General features: G+C 48.3%; 1 protein-coding gene across 2 annotated transcripts in view; it reads left to right on the forward strand.

The window, feature by feature from the left end:
- CSNK2A1 (casein kinase 2 alpha 1) overlaps nt 1-16,727 on the forward strand; it is a 49,776-nt gene extending 33,049 nt beyond the window's left edge. For both annotated transcript variants that reach the window (XM_083744596.1, XM_083744597.1), the window contains 10 exons: nt 343-444; nt 2,089-2,139; nt 3,297-3,356; nt 5,092-5,175; nt 6,420-6,530; nt 8,101-8,202; nt 10,136-10,236; nt 11,002-11,150; nt 12,796-12,882; nt 13,700-16,727. In XM_083744596.1, coding sequence (XP_083600722.1) covers nt 343-444; nt 2,089-2,139; nt 3,297-3,356; nt 5,092-5,175; nt 6,420-6,530; nt 8,101-8,202; nt 10,136-10,236; nt 11,002-11,150; nt 12,796-12,882; nt 13,700-13,815 — 963 coding nt within the window. In that variant the 3' untranslated portion in view covers nt 13,816-16,727. The remainder of the gene's footprint in view (nt 1-342; nt 445-2,088; nt 2,140-3,296; nt 3,357-5,091; nt 5,176-6,419; nt 6,531-8,100; nt 8,203-10,135; nt 10,237-11,001; nt 11,151-12,795; nt 12,883-13,699) is intronic.
- Nucleotides 16,728-17,104: the final 377 nt, after the last annotated feature.

Genomic DNA, 17,104 nt, shown 5'->3' on the forward strand with positions numbered 1-17,104 from the left:
CATTCCATTCGGATCAGATGCTAGGAGCTGATTGAAGTATTCATCTGGCCTGGTATAGGAATCCATGGTGTGTGTGTGTGTGTGCATAAGATAAACACACACACACTTCAACCCACTTTTTCAGGTGTGACACGGGCTTCCAAGTTGCAGTCAGCAGTTTAAAATGAAAATTGGGTAGGAACTCACAGCTAGATTGTTCTTTGTAAAATTAAAAAGAGCCAATAATAAAAACCAGGTGCAGCAGTACTTTCAAAGCTGCAGTGGGATTCTTTCCCTGCACTCCCACTGGCTTCACTTGGGCTTGAAACGTTGCCTTGGGTAAACGGGCATTTCTCTCACCAGCCTGTGAAAAAGAAGAAAATCAAGCGTGAAATCAAAATCCTGGAGAACTTGCGAGGCGGCCCCAACATCATCACCCTTGCAGATATAGTGAAAGACCCTGTGGTGAGTAGCTCTGAGGTTCTGGAGCAGCTCCAGTAAGCGGAGGGAAGAGAGGAAGCTGTGACAGTTGGTTCGTAAAAGGGCTGGACAAACTCCGGGGAGAGACATGCGTCAGTGTTTAGGAGTCATCATAGTAGCCCAGTGGGACCTGCTTCTGCAGAGAGAGCCTGCCTTTTGAGTGTCAGGTGCTGGAGACAAACAAGAGGTAGCTGCCATTTGCTGGAAACTGAATGCTAGACTGGACTGGGCCTTGCTTTTGAGCTATAAAGCCTTAAGCGGCTCAGGACCGCAGTACCTCAAGGACTGCCTCTTATCATATGGACCTGCCCAGACCCTGCAATGATCATCTGAGGCCTTCCTTTGTGTGCCCCCTCCTTGACAGGTGTGGAGGGTGGCAACACAAGAACGGGGTCTTCTCTGCAGTGGCTCCCCATCTGTGGAATGCTCTCCCTAAGGAGATTCGCCTGGCGCCTTTATTATACACCTTCAGGCACCAGGCAAAAACGTTCCTCTTTAACTAGGGATTTGGTTGTTCCAACTTATATCCTATGCCCTTTATAAAAAAAAAAAATTGAGGGGGGGAAGGGGGTTATTGGGTTGTTTTTGCTCTTATTTTTATTATTTATTTTACCTTGTATTTTTATGTTGTGAACCGCCCTGAGACCCCTTGTTGTGAACCTTTGGCCCTCCAGAGGTCCATTGGACCTCAACTGTTGAGTCCCAACCAGTTGGGCTAATAGAAAGGGATGATGGAACTTGAGGACCAGCAGCAATTGGAAGCGCCACAAGTTCCTCGCCTCCTATCCGGCGGGATGCCGAGAAAGGTGTTCGTCTTCAGATGCCAGTAGGACAAGGCAGATAGATTGTCGAAAAACAGCTTCTTTGCTTGTGTCTCTGACACCGATGACTTTCTGTGTGTGTGTGTTTGGTGCTCAGCGTTGGGAATGCAAGTGTGCAGTCAAGCTGTATTATCTCGGCATTTCCGGTTACACGGTCCTTTTGTGGAAGGGAGGAGAGGTAATGCGCCCCTGCTTGAATAATCTGTCTGCACTCACAGGAAATGTGGGCTGTGAAAGAGCTCTGGGGGGCTGTGCTTTCAGTGGGTAAAAAGCCTGCTGAGTGGGCCAGCTTGTGAATTACAACCCCCCCTCCCAGTTTATCCATCTGACTGTGAGAAAGAGGTAGCAAATGCTTCACTCGAATGGGGTAGCAGGTTAAAAAGAGCACAGAATTGTGTATGCGTCCCAAGTAATGACACAGCAGGAGAACTCCTAGCACTTTATTAAATATAAAACATGTTGGCATTTCAGGCATCTATTGATCATAAGATGCAGCATTACCTCCGCACAGCCCCGCTCCCTGTTTGCTCTCTGTTTTTCCTCTAATCCTATTTTCGAATAGCTTAATCAGATCAGGCCTTTTAATCAGATTAGCTTCTCTCAGAGGAAGCTCCCCCTCCCTGCAGTTCCTTCTAGATTTTGTGGAAATGTGGGCTATTGCATTTGGTGTAACTGCAACTAGTCAGATGCTTGAAACCATCTGCAGAGGATGGTGGAGACGTGAGGGCATGCATGTGTTGATAAGTATTAGGCCTATAAAGCAAGGAAGGTCCCAACATGACTGACTGTTTTGGTTTCCTCCTCCTAGTCTCGGACCCCAGCCTTGGTTTTCGAACATGTAAACAACACAGACTTTAAGGTATGGTTTGTCACTCAGCCTTTGGGTTAAAGATGGATGCATGCCTGGTTTGGGGGATGCTGCCATTGTGAATGTCCTATATCGGCAGAGGGTTCAACGCAAATGACCTTTTGAGGTCCCTCCCAATTCTAATTTTAATGAAGAGGAAATTAAAAATTTAAGTCATTTTTGGTAAAGTGCGATCAAGTTACCCAAGGCCAATTACTTCCACCGGATAAAAGTTTGTTTATTCCAGCAGATAACAGTAACACCCCCATGTTCAGTCTGCAAAAGGCACCTGGCATTTCATTCATTTATTTTATTGTGTGTCTGTCCCTCCCTTCCTGCCAGGAAGCTCAGGGCAGCACAGGTATTTCTACCCCCTCCTTTCCTCCATTTTTATATTCCCAGCAACCCTGTGAGGTAGGTTAGGAACTCTGTTGTTCATCTAGAGCAGGGATGTCTTAACAGGTCGATCACAATCTACTGGTAGATCCCTGCAAGGTTTTGGTAGATCGCGGTCGATCGCCGGCTCTCTTTCCTTAGTGTTGGTAAAATAGAATCTGGCCCCCTGCCCCCTCAATCGCAAGCTAAGAAACAAAACAAAAAGGGGCTTTCCTCCCTAAAAAAGCTCAACAATTTTGCCCTAACCCCCCCCCCCCCCCCCGGACAGATCACTGCCAGTTTTTTATTCTGTGAGTAGATTGCGGTCTCCTAGGAGTTGGCCACCCCTGATCTAGAACCAAGAGATGAACACGGCAAGCAGATAGTTTGTGTGCATGCACACAGGTGCACATGTGTTACTTACAGGTCCCCCCATTAGGGAGTAACGATTGGCTGCAGCTTTGTCCTGAGTGTATACTTGGTAGCTATCCAGGTTGGTCTCCACCAGTGCCTTTTTTCTAGAACAATAGGTGTCGGTACTCATCATGAAGTTGTTACAGTAAGTTAAAAGTACCTTTTAACAACAACGAAAAGAAGTGCCGGTACTGCACACCCTTGAATACCCCTTGGGGAAAAGCACTGGTCTCTGCATAATGTGTGACAGAGCCTCAGTAATGTCCCCAAATACTGAATTACCCTCCTCATCACACGCCCCATAGTGGATGACAAAAAACAAACAAGCCCCCAAAATTCGTTGCTTGAAAACTTAATTTTTTAACGTTGATGTCTTACAGCAATTATACCAAACGTTAACAGACTACGACATCCGGTTCTACATGTATGAAATCTTGAAGGTGAGTTTGCCTTTTCCCTTCCTGTTTGGGATGGGGGTGTGTGAAGCATGAGGTTGGCTGAGAAATGGCAACCAGCCGCCCCGAGGAATTGAAGGATTTCTCTCTTCCATTGGTTATTCTGAAGAATCTTTGTGTTCCAGACGTAACCTAACATTGCCCAGGCAGATCCTGCTTGCCTTGGAGCCGTCACTTGTTCCATCGATCCATTACTGTGATTACCAGAAGTGCTAGTAATATTTAGCACTGGTAATATTTTGCATGGATATTGGCGCTCAGTTAATCTCTACAACGACCCTGTGAGGTAGGCAAAGAGGCTTCGGCTGACTCAAAGGTCATCCAGTGAGCTTCATGACGGAGTGAGGATTTGAACCCCGATCTCCCAGGTCCTAGAACTGACACTCTTAACCTCTACACCACACTGCCTTCCTAGAGTACTTCTGCTATGGTGCAGCGAGATAAATTAAGCAGGCAGATCAATACGGGGAAAGCAAAATGCCACTTAGAGAAGGGTCTGAAATATAATCCTTGAAGGTTGAATTTGTTTTATTCTGGACTGTCTCGATGTTTTAATGTGTGGTAAACCACTTTGAGATTTTTCTTCAAGATATAAAGCGGTATAGAAATGAAATTGATGATGATAATAATAATAAACCCCACTGCAGTAAAATAATGCTGCCTAGACATTCCGTTGTGGCGAACATAATCTAGGTTTAAGGTGCCATTTGGCGATGAACTTAAATATCTGAGGTTCTAATGCTGATTGAAACCCCTTCCACTTTTTCCAGGTCCAGGACTCACTTTTAACTCAAGCATGCATTTGAGGACCCAGTTCTTAACCTTCTACCATATATTTGCATGGTGGTTTTGCTCCCGTAGGCAAAACCTGCCTTGGATCAGGCCATGACCCACTAGCAGGTCCCAGCCCCCAGCAGTTGAAGACCAGTGCCTTGGAGCTAGGAAGTTGATGCCTTACATATAGGGCAATGGGGCAGGCTTGGCGATAGATGCTGTTGAAGCATTTGGCCTCTCCCAGCATTCCCAGTTACTCAGGTGTGGGGAACCTGTGCTCATTGACCTGTTGTTGGACTCCAGCTCCCATAATCCCTGACCATTGCCCATGCATGGTGACTGGGGCTTCCAGCGGTTGTAATTTAACCGTGCTTGGAGGACCACATGTTCCCCACTTTCCCACTCCTGCTTCACAGCACAGCTACCTACTGTAGCTTCCAGTAACGTGGCAATCTGAGAGGCTTTCAATAGGAAGGAGAGCTAACTTTCAATGGATCCTGCCTGCCTGCTCCAGTCAGCCTCTGCAGCCTTATTTAGCATCCCACCTGCATCACAAGGATTTCTGGTTAAATTTGAGACCTTTTCTGTTTTGTGGTGTTGTAAGTTGTGCAACCCCCTCTTGAGGGAGGTTTAATTAGCTTCCTTCCTTTTCAACCAGCTATTGGGACATTCCCTTGTGAAAAGTCTTTGTCTCCCCACTCAACTGGCACTCTTGCCGTTTGATTCCGTTCCTGCGACCTTTGGGAAGGCTCTGTTTAGGGCTGCAAAGCACCATGCGGATTTTCATACAGATAAAGTTAAAACGAGCGAGGTGGGGATCTGATCTCTGATGCCCGCGGGCATCTGGTTGGCCACTGTGAGAGCTGGATTCTGGACTAGGTGGGCCGCTGGCCTGTTCTGATGTTCTTAGGCTCTTGTTCGTGATCAACATGCCTCTTTTCCCCAGGCCCTGGACTATTGCCACAGTATGGGGATAATGCACAGAGACGTCAAACCCCACAACGTCATGATTGACCATGAACACAGAAAGGTAAGGCTTGGGGGGTCTTTGTCCTCTGTTTCTAGTCGGGATTTAATTGTGGCGGAAGCAAAATTCCTCTGGTGCACTGCTGCTGTGTGTGTGTTTGTGGCCTGTTAGTAGCAGGAGTGGAAAAGAGATTTCCAAAAAGAGATTAGTATGGAAGGTAGGAGTGAAATCTTGCACATTTAGCTTCTGCAAAACTCCTGTTGGCATTCAGACTTTTACCTTCATTGAGTACTTTACCTACCAAAGCTGCTCTGGGTATGTGCTGCAGAACCCTGTCGTGTTGCAAGCGTTCTGGAGCATGTCCCAGAACAGAGTTGGTTCATACAGGATACTGGTCAAGCCTATTGGACTTCACCGCCATTCTTTGTGAACTAAGAGTAAGTTATAAGGTATGTTCCTTGTGGCTACACCTCACAAGGGGAGGCTGGTGATGGTGGTTGGTTTGTCGTTCGGGGAAAAACATGACCACTCATTTCAAGGTACAATGTAAAATGTTAAAGATACTGTTATTTTTATTATTATCGCTATTTATTAAATTGGCACACTATTCATCTGTAGATCTCAGTTCACAAAATATCGGCAAGGAGCAGAGATATTGTACAGCAGGATTCCCCAACGTGGTTCCTCCGGGACATTTTGGACTACAGCTCCCATAGCCCCTGAGAATTGGCTGTCCTGGCTGAGACTGATGGGAGTTGTAGTCCATAACATTGGGGAGGACACCAGGTTGGGCAAAGACTGGTGCGTGGTGTGCCGAGAAGGAAGAGGGATGTTTTCTGCAGCTCCCATTTCAACTCTTCAAGGGTCAAATTGATTTTTTTCCATTTTTCTCCCCCCCCCCCGCCTGCTTGTCTAATTTACCCTTGTGTGAACTTTGAGCCGAAGCTATTCATTGCTGTAATTATTGATCTTTCATCTGAGAAACACTGCTTTTTGGTGGTTTGACTCCTATTTTCCAGGCCTTGGCTACTCATCAGAGCAGAATTATCCTCTGCCCTCCTACTCCTCCCTCTCACTCACAGTTCAATAGTTCGATTGCACTATTTTTGTCCCTGACCATGCCAGATGGTGTCAGTTACGTTTTGCGCTTCTGCTCAATTAAATCTTCGCATCATTTCATAACATTCCATTTATTTCTGATGCTGTTATTTCCTGCAGCAAGCAATCTGCACAGTCACTGGAAGATGCAGGCCAAGGCAAAGAGGTTTCTCCTCCTCCTCAGTCTCCTTTCCCTTTTCCCTTTTTAGCTCCGGCTAATAGATTGGGGTTTGGCTGAATTCTATCATCCTGGCCAAGAGTACAATGTCCGAGTGGCTTCTAGATACTTCAAAGGCCCAGAGCTCCTCGTAGATTATCAGGTAACTGTGTCCCACCTACTGAAATAATCAGGTTTGTGGGAAAGCAGCTCAAACAATTAAAGAACACAAGCGCATTCAGCCCTAAGGTTAGAAAAAACAGTTGAACGTTTCTCTTTCCCCCTTCCCCTCCAGGTAGAACTGCATTTCCTTCCATTCTCATTTTAGACACCCCTGGTGCTAACTGCATCCTTACCTATTTAGCTTTCAGTTTGGGTGTGGAATTGATGGAGGGTTCATTTCGTTTACTCTGCTCCAAAGAGAGCTGGCTGCTGCCCATCTGGGGCTTTCAGGGGTGTAAGGCAGGAGGCTGCCAGCAGGTGGAGCCAGAGCCAACTAATTATGGTTTTGCCTGCACCGCGCTCCTCCTTGCTAAGTTCTGCAAGGTCAGCACTAAAGAGGAAGAAGGTGACGCCCATTGCCCTCCTTCTGGTTGCCAGAAAGCAGGCAGGCAAGTTGGGGCTGGCTTGGATGCAGATTGAGGTTGGGGGCGGGGGAAGTGCCCCATTCTTCCCAATGAACCAGTCTCTGGGCCTGAATGGATTGTCCCTGTTTGTAACATGGCAGTGGTCACAGCAGCTCTGTCTCAGCAGATGAATCTGCTTCTCTCTTTTGGGTGTTGTTCCTTGAAAGAACAACAACAACAACACTTTATGATTTATACCCCACCCATCTGGCTGGTTTTCCCAAGCCACTCTGGATGGCTCCCAACAGAATATTAAAAATACGCTAAAGCATCAAACATTAAAAACTTCCCTAAACAGGGCTCCTTTCAGACAACAACAACAACAACAACAATAATAATGATGATGATGATGATGATGATGTTGTATACCCCACAATCTGGCTGGGTTTCCCCAGCCACTCTGAGCTGCTTCCAGCAAAATATTAAAATACAATAATGTCTTCTAAAAGTCAGATAGTTGTTTACAGTGGTACCTTGGGTTAAGAACTTAATTCGATCTGGAGGTCTGTTCTTAACCTGAAACTGTTCTTAACCTGGGGTACCACTTTAGCTAGTGGGGCCTCGCACTGCTGCCACGCAATTTTTGTTCTCATTCTGAAGCAAAGTTCTTAACCCAAGGTACTATTTCTGGGTTAGCGGAGTCTGTAACCTGAAGCGCCTCTAACCTGAAGCATCTGTAACCTGAGGTACCACTGTACTGCCTTGATACCTGATGGGAGGGCGTTCCACAGGGTGGGCACCACTACCGAGAAGGCCTTCTTCCTGGTTCCACTAACACAGAATTGTAGAATTGGAAGGGTCCAACCCCTGCAATGCAGGAATCTCAACTAAAGCGTACACGACAGATGGCCATCCGGCCATAAAAACCTCCAATGAAGGAGAGTCCAATCCTTCCAGTGAGCACTCAGATTTGAGTAACCCCTGAAGAACTACAGGGACGCCTCACCCTGTAGTGTGTATTTTCTTTGTGCCAAGCTGGTTGCTGTCAACTTGTCGTGGGGATGTGTTTTTCACACGCAACAGGGCTCGGTTTGCAGTGTTCTTTTTGCCCCTGTCACGCCTGCTAAGTGCACCAGACCGATGGGCCTGCTTTTGCTTCCTATGCAGATGTACGACTACAGCTTGGACATGTGGAGCTTGGGTTGCATGCTTGCCAGCATGATCTTCCGGAAGGAGCCCTTCTTCCATGGTCATGATAACTATGATCAGGTGAGAGAGAGAGAGTGAAAGAGATATGATGGTGATGTTCAGGCACAGGGCTTCTTTCTCTTCCTCCGTAACTTCTGTGTTCTGCATGTTCTCGGCTTCCCAAGGGTTGGAAAAATCAAGAATTCACTGGATTGGCTCACACGTACGTTTCTCATTTGATTGCCGCCAACTCCAGTTAGGACCTGCACGTATTATATCTGCAGTTAGGACCTGCAGATATAAATTTCAGTTTCTCTTTCAATCTGGTTTCTGTGGTTTCCAGTAGATTTTAGCTAGCACGTATTGGCTGCAAGCTGACATGAAGCAATGTACATGGGTGGTATTCGGCTAAGCCAGACTCAAGATTTAGACGTCACTGGGTGTGCTCTGAGTATGGCAGTCTAATGCTAGCCCATCTTCATCCAAGGCTCGCTTGCCTAACAGATCTCTTGACCAGAGGCGTAGCAAGCCCAGGTGGTACCCGGTGTGGAATATTTCTTGTCACACCCTCCCCCCACATCGACAGCTCGGGGTAGGCTTGGGTGCTGTGGGCGGGCGCTGAAGATCCGCCGCCCCTTCCTATGTGTCTGCTCCCCCACGCCCGCAACTCCCAAGGACACCCCGAGCCATCGGAGGAAGGGGAAAGAGCCATGCTGCTTTGTTGGGGTGCTGGCAAAGCTGCGCAGCTCGTCTTCTCGGGAGCCATGGCTCCCATCCACTCCTCCCTGGCTCGCTGCAAAGTGGCAAAGCAGGAGCCGCTTACAGCGAGCCAGGGAGGAGGGATCCCACCACCGGCCGTACGGCGCTGGTGGGCAAACCGCTACATACAGCACACGTGCAGCGTCGCTACACATAGCGCATGCATGCAACACCGCGCGTGCGTTGTGCGTAGCGGTTTGCCACCGGCGCTGCCCGAGAGCCGTACAGACGGTGGTGGGATCCTCTGCTCGTGGCTGCAGCCGCAAACGGAGGATCCTCCACATGCGGCTGTGGTGGCGCAATGGCTGCTCGCGCCTCGGCGCCTGGGCAATCACTCCACTGGGTGCCTTCTTGTCACCCTCCCAGACGTGGAACCCAGGGTACACCGCCCCTACCTTGCGACGCCACTGCTCTTGACTTGCCCTGCAAATACTCTCAACGGGGAAATGAAGAGCAGCTGCCAGGGATTGTCGGGCGGATGACAGTGATCTAATATCTCACAACTGCCCTGAGAAGCTCGTGTTTCTGCCATGGGGGAAGTTAACCTGGTGCCTGAAGTAGCTGTGATCACCGTCTTCCAGCTGAAGCTGCTTATTTGAAGAAATCACATTTCACCAAAGTCAAGATTGGTGTTCCCGTGTAAGGTTTTTTAATGGCACTTGGTGTCACATGGGCCTGTTCTGTGGCTGACACAGGGAGGCTCTTTCTGTGAATTTAGAGAACTCGCTCTTTAATGAAGTACATTTTGCCCCGTCTCTCTATAGTTCAGGCACATCTTTTTCAGCAGGCATTTGGAAAAGGAGAAACCTGATGGCTGCTGCTATTAGCAGCTGTTCCTTATTGATGTGCTGTTTGTTTTTTGTTTTTTTAAGCATTAGTTGCTTTATGGATTTTTTTTTAAATCCCATTTGCTTGTTGTCAACCATCCTGTGGCTTGTACACAGGACAGTACATAAATATCTCAAATATAAAGATGAGCCGTCATTATAATTAACACTCATATAGTGCTTTCAAGGGTTTAGAGCGCTTGGCCTTTATTACCTAGCTGTGATCCTTACAGTGACCCTGTAAGGGAACTCAGTAATGTTGTTCCCGATATTGGCGGGTGGGTGGAACTGAGGCCGAGAGGGAAGAGTGCTTTGCCCAAAGCGAGATCGTGCCAGAGGCAAGACTTGAACAGGAGGCCTCCTCGATTCGTTGCTCCGTCTCCCAGCCGCTCCTCTTCCACATGCTGGCTTACGCCTTCTGTTCACAGTTGGTGAGAATAGCTAAGGTGCTCGGGACAGAAGACCTGTACGACTACATTGACAAATACAACATTGAGCTTGACCCCCGTTTCAACGACATCTTGGGCAGGTAAGATGAGACTGATTTAACACCGTGGTTCCCAAACTTTTTGAGGCCACCCCCTCCCCAGTTCCATAAATATACAGTGGTATCTCGCAAGACGAAATTAATTTGTTCTGCGAGTTTTTTCGTCTTGTGGATTTTTCGTCTTGCGGAGCACGGATTCCCATAGGAATGCATTGAAAATCATTCCCATAGGAATGCATTGAACGTTTTCGTCTTGCGAAGCAAGCCCCTAGGGAAATTCGTCTTGCGAAGCAACTCAAAAAACGAAAAACTCTTTCGTCTTGCGAGTTTTTCGTCTTACGAGGCATTCGTCTTGCGAGGTACCACTGTAATATAATAATAATAATAATAATAATAATAATAATAATAATAATAATAATAATTCGCTTCCCACCTGACTAGGTTGCCCCAGCCATTCTAGGCGGCTTCCAACACATAAACTAACATAATAAAGCATCAAACATTAAAACCTTCGCTAGACAGGGCTGCCTTGAGATGTCTTTTCTCTATTTAGTGGTCTGGAAGGGACATGTCCTATTTCCTTCCTTCCACTTGCATCTCCCACACGATGCAGTGCCGAAACTGCTTTGTAAGGCGCTATAGAAATGGCAGGCAACTTGACTTCGAGTTACTTGTGTGCGTTCCTCTTTCCATTCTTAAGAGTCGCTGACAACGTGTAGAAATACTTGTATGCTGGTAAGGTTAACAGAGGCTGCCCAAGGGGGATTCTTCCATTCACTCTGTGTTCTCCCCCTGCCTGGCTCATAGGCATTCCCGCAAGCGATGGGAGCGCTTCGTCCACAGCGAGAATCAGCATTTGGTCAGCCCCGAGGCCCTGGATTTCTTGGACAAGTTGCTGCGATATGACCACCAATCCCGTCTGACGGCGAGAGAAGCCATGGAGCACCCTTACTTCTGTGAGTCTGGCCCAGCTTTTCAGACTTTCAAAGGGGCAAAGGTCAGGGAGGAGGGAGAGGTGCACCAGAAAGGGCATCCTGAGCCCGTTTCTCCTTCCTTGGAAAGCCATGTTGACGGTGGCACACAAAATAACTTCAAAATCTGTGAGCTGCATATGGCCAAATCTCATCGGAGCCGAGCTTTATTCGGGGCGGTGAAAGGAGGTGGGAGAAAGTAAGCTGCCTGTTCCCTCCCATCCCTAAGCTTCCCAAACAGCCCAGCTGAATCCTGCAGTTCTTGTGAAAATATTCCACATTCATGAAGAATCTGCCTCTTGACTGTCAGGCAATTTTGCAGCCGAAGATGCTGCTTTGTGTCTCAATATTACAGGGTGAGTCTTCTAAAAGAGGCCCCGTGGAACGTGCGTACTCTTTTAAAGGACTCGCCCTGTATATGTCCTGTTGCCACAAGGGCTTGTGGGAATAAAAGTGTTTGGGGATTTTGCTTCCCCCTTTCCCTTCCCCGCCGGTGGGAAGCTCTCTTGGGTATAGTGAAACCTGCTTAGATCCCACCAGTCCCAGATCACACTCCGCAATTGATCTACCAGCGAGTTGCCATCCTGATGAGGGATGTTTTTAAGAGTAGGCAAACAGTTTGCCTTTCCTTCTTTTCCTCCATCCGGATCACCTCCAGCTCAGGGATGAGATTTCTCTGCGCTGCAGCAGCCCTGGCTTTCTGCACCTACCAACAAAACCTGGGTTCTGCAACTTGTGTGAACTATACCTGTTAGGAAACTGAGAGTAATTCAGCAGTTGTCATGCCTGACCACCAAGCTGCATCTCCAGCAATACTTGCCTTCCCAATATGCAAGGCTGCATGTGTGAGGTGGGATTCTTGCCAGGCCTTCCCATCCATATTCCAGCTTCTCTTCACAGCCTCCGTGGCTGCAGACTTCCCTGCTTAAATAAATGAAACCTGCGATCACCAGCTGTAGGGCTGGGCGATACCTGGTTTTCAACATTGTGATATACCAGCAGCTAAATACCACAGTGTGCTGATACATCATGATGTATGGAATGTGTCTCTGCAGCTTCTTCCTCCCCACCGTCTGCAGGCAATTTGGGCAGGGAATACATCGTGGATTCCCGGCCACCACAGTGCATTTCCAGCTCATAATGTCTGAAACCGGTATTGCCATACTGGTTTCAGACAATTTACCACTACAGTGGTGCCTCGCAAGACGAAATTAATCCGTTCCGCGAGTCTCTTCGTCTAGCGGTTTTTTCGTCTTGGGAAGCAAGCCCATTGACGGCTTAGCGGATTAGCGCTATTAGTGGCTTTTAGCGGCTTATCGGCTTAGCAGATAAGCGGCTTAGCGGCTTAGAAAAAGGGGGGGGAGGAAAAAACCCCCGCAGGAACTCGCAAGACATTTTCGTCTTGCGAAGCAAGCCCATAGGAAATTTGTTTTGCGAAGCGCCTACAAAACGGAAAACCCTTTCGTCTAGCGGGTTTTCCGTCTTGCGAGGCATTCGTCTTGCGGGGCACCACTGTATATCACCCAGATCTAATCAGCTGAATGGCATGCAATATGTGTGATGCAGAAATAACGGGAGTGCATCCACCCCCTGTTCTAATCGAGATGCCTGGTTTGTTTGTGTTTTGCAGACCCCATAGTGAAGGACCAGGCTCGGATGAGCTCAACCAACATGCCGGGCAGCAGCACCCCCGTCAGCAGCGCCAGTATGTTGTCAGGTGGGTCCACGATCAGCCACACTCGTGCCTGCACGGGCTAGTGGGCCTCTGCCGGGCGAGCCTCATCCCACAGCCAGAGGTGTACAGTCTGGGAAATGCTTTAAACCCTACTGTTCCAGCTGTTTGCATGAGTTTGGTTGATTGATTTGAGTTTACTTATATGCCACTTTCCCAGTGTGGTGTAGTGGTTAAGAGCGGTGGACTCGTAATCTGGGGAACCGGGTTCGCGTCTCCGCTCCTCCACCTGCAGCTGCTGGGTGACCTTGGGCCAGTCACACTTCTCTGAAGTCTCTCAGCCCCACGCACCTCACAGAGTGTTTGTTGTGGGGGAGGAAGGGAAAGGAGAATGTTAGCCACTTTGAGACTCCTTCAGGTAGTGATAAAGTGGGATATCAAATCCAAACTTCTCTTCTTCACAACAAACTGTGGCCAAATCGGCTTCCAGAAAGCATTCGGAACACAGATACACGAAAGACAGAGCCCAAGTGTCAATGCCCAAGTGTTTCCCTCACATGCTTTCAAAGTGCCAGGACTCCCAAAAGGGCTGGCTGGCACATGGCTCGCTTATCACTTGATAGCTTAATCGTCAGGTGGTGGTATGTGCAAAAGAACCATCGCAGATTGATTTTTTGATTATTTTTTAAAACGCGTTGCTTTGATGCTTTCTCTGTGTTGCTGGCTTATGTGTTCAGCAGTGAGTTAGCAAGCGTTTCTGCAGTGGCCCGAAGGTGCTGGGCTCTGGCAGGGTCACTGGCCCCACGCTCTGACGCGAAGCTGCCCCCTCCGTGGCCCTAACACTCTTCTCCTTCCCATCTAGGGCTTTCTTCAGTGCCAACGTCTTCACCCCTGGGGCCTCTAGCGGGCTCGCCTGTGATAGCTGCTGCCAACACCCTAGGTATGCCAGTTCCAGCTGCCGCGGGAGCCCAGCAGTAGAGGAGGACACCCCGTCTCCCAGATGCCTGACCGGAGCCGGGTTGGGGCCGAGGTCGTTCCTCCACCCCCTTCCCCAGGACAACAGCAGCCGCTTGTGGCCGGCGTTGTGGGGAGGGAGAAGGGAGGGGACGGAATGCTTTGGAGGAGTTATGTCTGAACAGTTGCTTGTGGATTTATAGTAGTTCAGTCATAAAAAAAAGAAAAATATATAGGCCGATTTTTCCCCTTTTTTTACTTGAACTTTTCGTATCTCAGGGGGTTCCCTGACAAAATCTGCAGATGGAGTATTTCGTGGACAATTCTCCCCGCCCCCAACACTTTCCCTGTTCATTTTATTATTTGTAAGATCCAAGGCGACACGACTGTGTATCTCGAGGGTCTCGGTTCTTGCCGGAAAGCTCTCCCTCTTTCCCCGTTCCTTTCTGCTGGCTGATGCCGCGTCAGGGATGGGGTGAGGGGTGAGACTTGCAAGGACCTTTCGCTTTCTTCCCCTTTTGGGAATACCTGAGTTGCGCTCCTTAAAAGGCAGCCGGGACGGACGAAGGTCTTTAAGCAGTGGTTGCGTCGTTTTTGCCTCTTTGCGATTGACAGCTAGAGTGGGAGGAGTTTCCGCTACCAAAAACAAATATTTTAAGTTGCAGCAAAAGGTTTGTGGGACGGCAGCTTCCGTGTAGGAATGGGGTCTTCTCCTGCGAGCCCCCTTGGCTCACCGGCAGCACCTCCCCCCTTGCACGTGTCCTCGTTCAGAAGTTTTCAGGATTCTGATCCAAGTCAGAAGCCTTGTCCCCCCTTGAAAGGAGTCTTGGCATCTTCCCATAAGTCGCTCTCTCTTCCCCTCTGCCCCCTGGCAAGATCCATCAATGTCTTCTTGGCTTGGTATTTTGGAAATGCGTTTGTCAGTGGGTTCCTCTCTCTAAAAGCAACTCAAGCTTCTGGTTGGCTGGTTGGTTCCGCCCAAACTGGACCATGCAAACTGACAGCGGGACAATTCGCCTGCTCACCTTCCTCTCACGTGCCATGTGGCGAGAGGTGCCGCTCTATGCTGGGGTTTTGTTTTTTGCTTCTCGTTTTATTTTCAGCCTAACTCGTGGTCTTGTAAATAGAAAGCGGAGGGGTGGGGGAGGAACGAACAGCCTCGAGACTTTGACAGAGAAAGGAAAAGAGAGCAAAGAACAAGCTGGTAGACCTGTCAGAAACCCTAGCCATGGAGAGTATCTGCTTCCCCCTGTGAGCGTGTGTGTATATAACTCTTGCCCTTCCTATGCTGAAAGATCCAGTGTTGGAATTCCTTGATGTAAATAAAACTGTTGGGGTTGTTTTTTTTTTTTAATTTATCAAAAGGTTAGGTTTTACGTTTCCTGTGCAGAGGTTCTCCCTGAGCCAGCGCCATGCTTCTTAAAACTCAGCTTGCGGCCCTCCAATCCACGAAGCCGGGGGGCTTGGGGGTAGGTGGGTGGGCAGGGTCAGGCCGCTTCTCCTTCACTGTCTATTTTGCACCGTGCACAGATTTGGTTCTAGTAGCAAACAGCGCTAAGAAGCCTTACCGGAAGCATCTCACAAGCCAAAGCATCGCCTGGACCCTCGGCATACGTTTTTCCTTTTGCACCTCGGCAGCGCTGGAGTTTAGGATGGAGAGAGGGGTGGCTCTCTGCGTGCTGCTGCTCAGCGCCTGATTCAAACCACTGATGGGGGAGACTTGGAGGCACAGCAACCCCTCCCCATTTCCTCCAGAGTTGCCTCTTCGTTCGACAACCACTTCAAGAGGCAGTTTGCCTCCGGGGGGAGCACCGATCACTTGATTTTTCAATAATATATGCAACTTTTGGGGGTCGGAGTTAGGTAACCACGTATTTCTTCCTGTTTTTATTAACTTTGCTTTCCCCTCCATTTTTGTTCTTCTGGGTTGTGACACTTTTGAGGGTGTGGTCGAAGCATGAGTGAATTGAATAGCGAAGAACATGAGACCCTGAGCTGCGATCTCCGTTGCCTCCCCACCACTGCCTTGGAAAGTTAGTTCGGACTTAAAAATTCACGCGGCGGTAGCTTATTGGAAACTCTGTTGGGGAATTGTGGTGGTTGATGGCCTCCTGCGGATGTGGAAGCTAGGCCCATGCTAGACAACCTCTTCTTGGCAACAGTCGGTGACCGTGAAAGATTCAGCATTCAGAAATGTTGTATCCATCTTTGCACGGCATGGAGAGACCTACAAAAAACCTCTTCAAGCAGGCGATAATTTCCCCTCCTGTCACCCTCCTTGGCAAATGGGGCTAAAGGGTATCCTAACGTCGCAGACCAGTTGAGGGGAGAGCCCATCCAGGGTGCAAATTTCAGTAAGCATCCAACCTTAAATCATGAGAAGGTGAGGGGAGAGCAGGAAGTTTCTGATTCAGGGAGCGATGCAAGCAAATTTCCTTCTCCGTGCTTAATGCCAGTTTTGCTGCCCACCCAAGCAGCAGTCTTGAAAGGAGCGCGAGGAAACTGCAGATTGTTAACAGCATCTGTGTTGTAAATTACCTCATCTGTATACCTTGTATCAGAACACATTTTTTAAAAGGATTTCTCAGCACTTCCTGGTTTCACTGCCCCCCCCCCCCCGCATTGTGTTAGATGGCAGGAAAATTAATTGCCAATACAGATAGTCCTGTTGGCAACTTAACTTTAAAAAAGGTTTTTTTAAAAAGAAGAAAAGAAAAAGTTTTTTTTAATCTTGTTTGAAGTGATCCTTTTTATTTTTATCTGTTGAAATTTAGATTATTATTATTATTATTATTATTATTATTTTGTTGTTTTCCTTTTGAATTTATTGGTTGTAATTGTATTGTACTTGTTCAGAACTAACCCTTAACTGTGCTGGGAAGAAGTTGTGCCATGGAGGTCTTTAATTTTTTTAAAATAAAATAATTGAAACTAAACTACACCCCAGCCCAGTAGTCGCTCCATTTTAAAAGCAGGCGGTAGTGGGAATCCTCAGGGATTTTGTGGTTTCTGCACGTGTGGTAGAGGGAAGTGAGGGGCAGGTGGAGCTCATCCACCTGGGATCGAAGCCTATCTAGGAGAAGGAACTCTCTGACCCTAAACCTCTGCAGCCTTGCAAGATATCCTCAGGAGAAGAAAAGGCTCAGGAGTTAACCTCACACAGATCTGGAGTGGAGTCCCTCATCCTGGCAACTCCTGCAGCCAAGCTGGTGTCAAACTCATTGTCCTGCTTTCCTGTGGATCCCATCAGTGAGGCCGAGAGAGAGGTCTTGTCATCTGGGCATCCCAGGACCTCCATAGATAATGCCCAGGC

Source organism: Podarcis gaigeae, assembly GCF_964106915.1.
Source record: "Podarcis gaigeae genome assembly, chromosome: 6".
Classification (NCBI taxonomy): Eukaryota; Metazoa; Chordata; class Lepidosauria; order Squamata; family Lacertidae; genus Podarcis; species Podarcis gaigeae.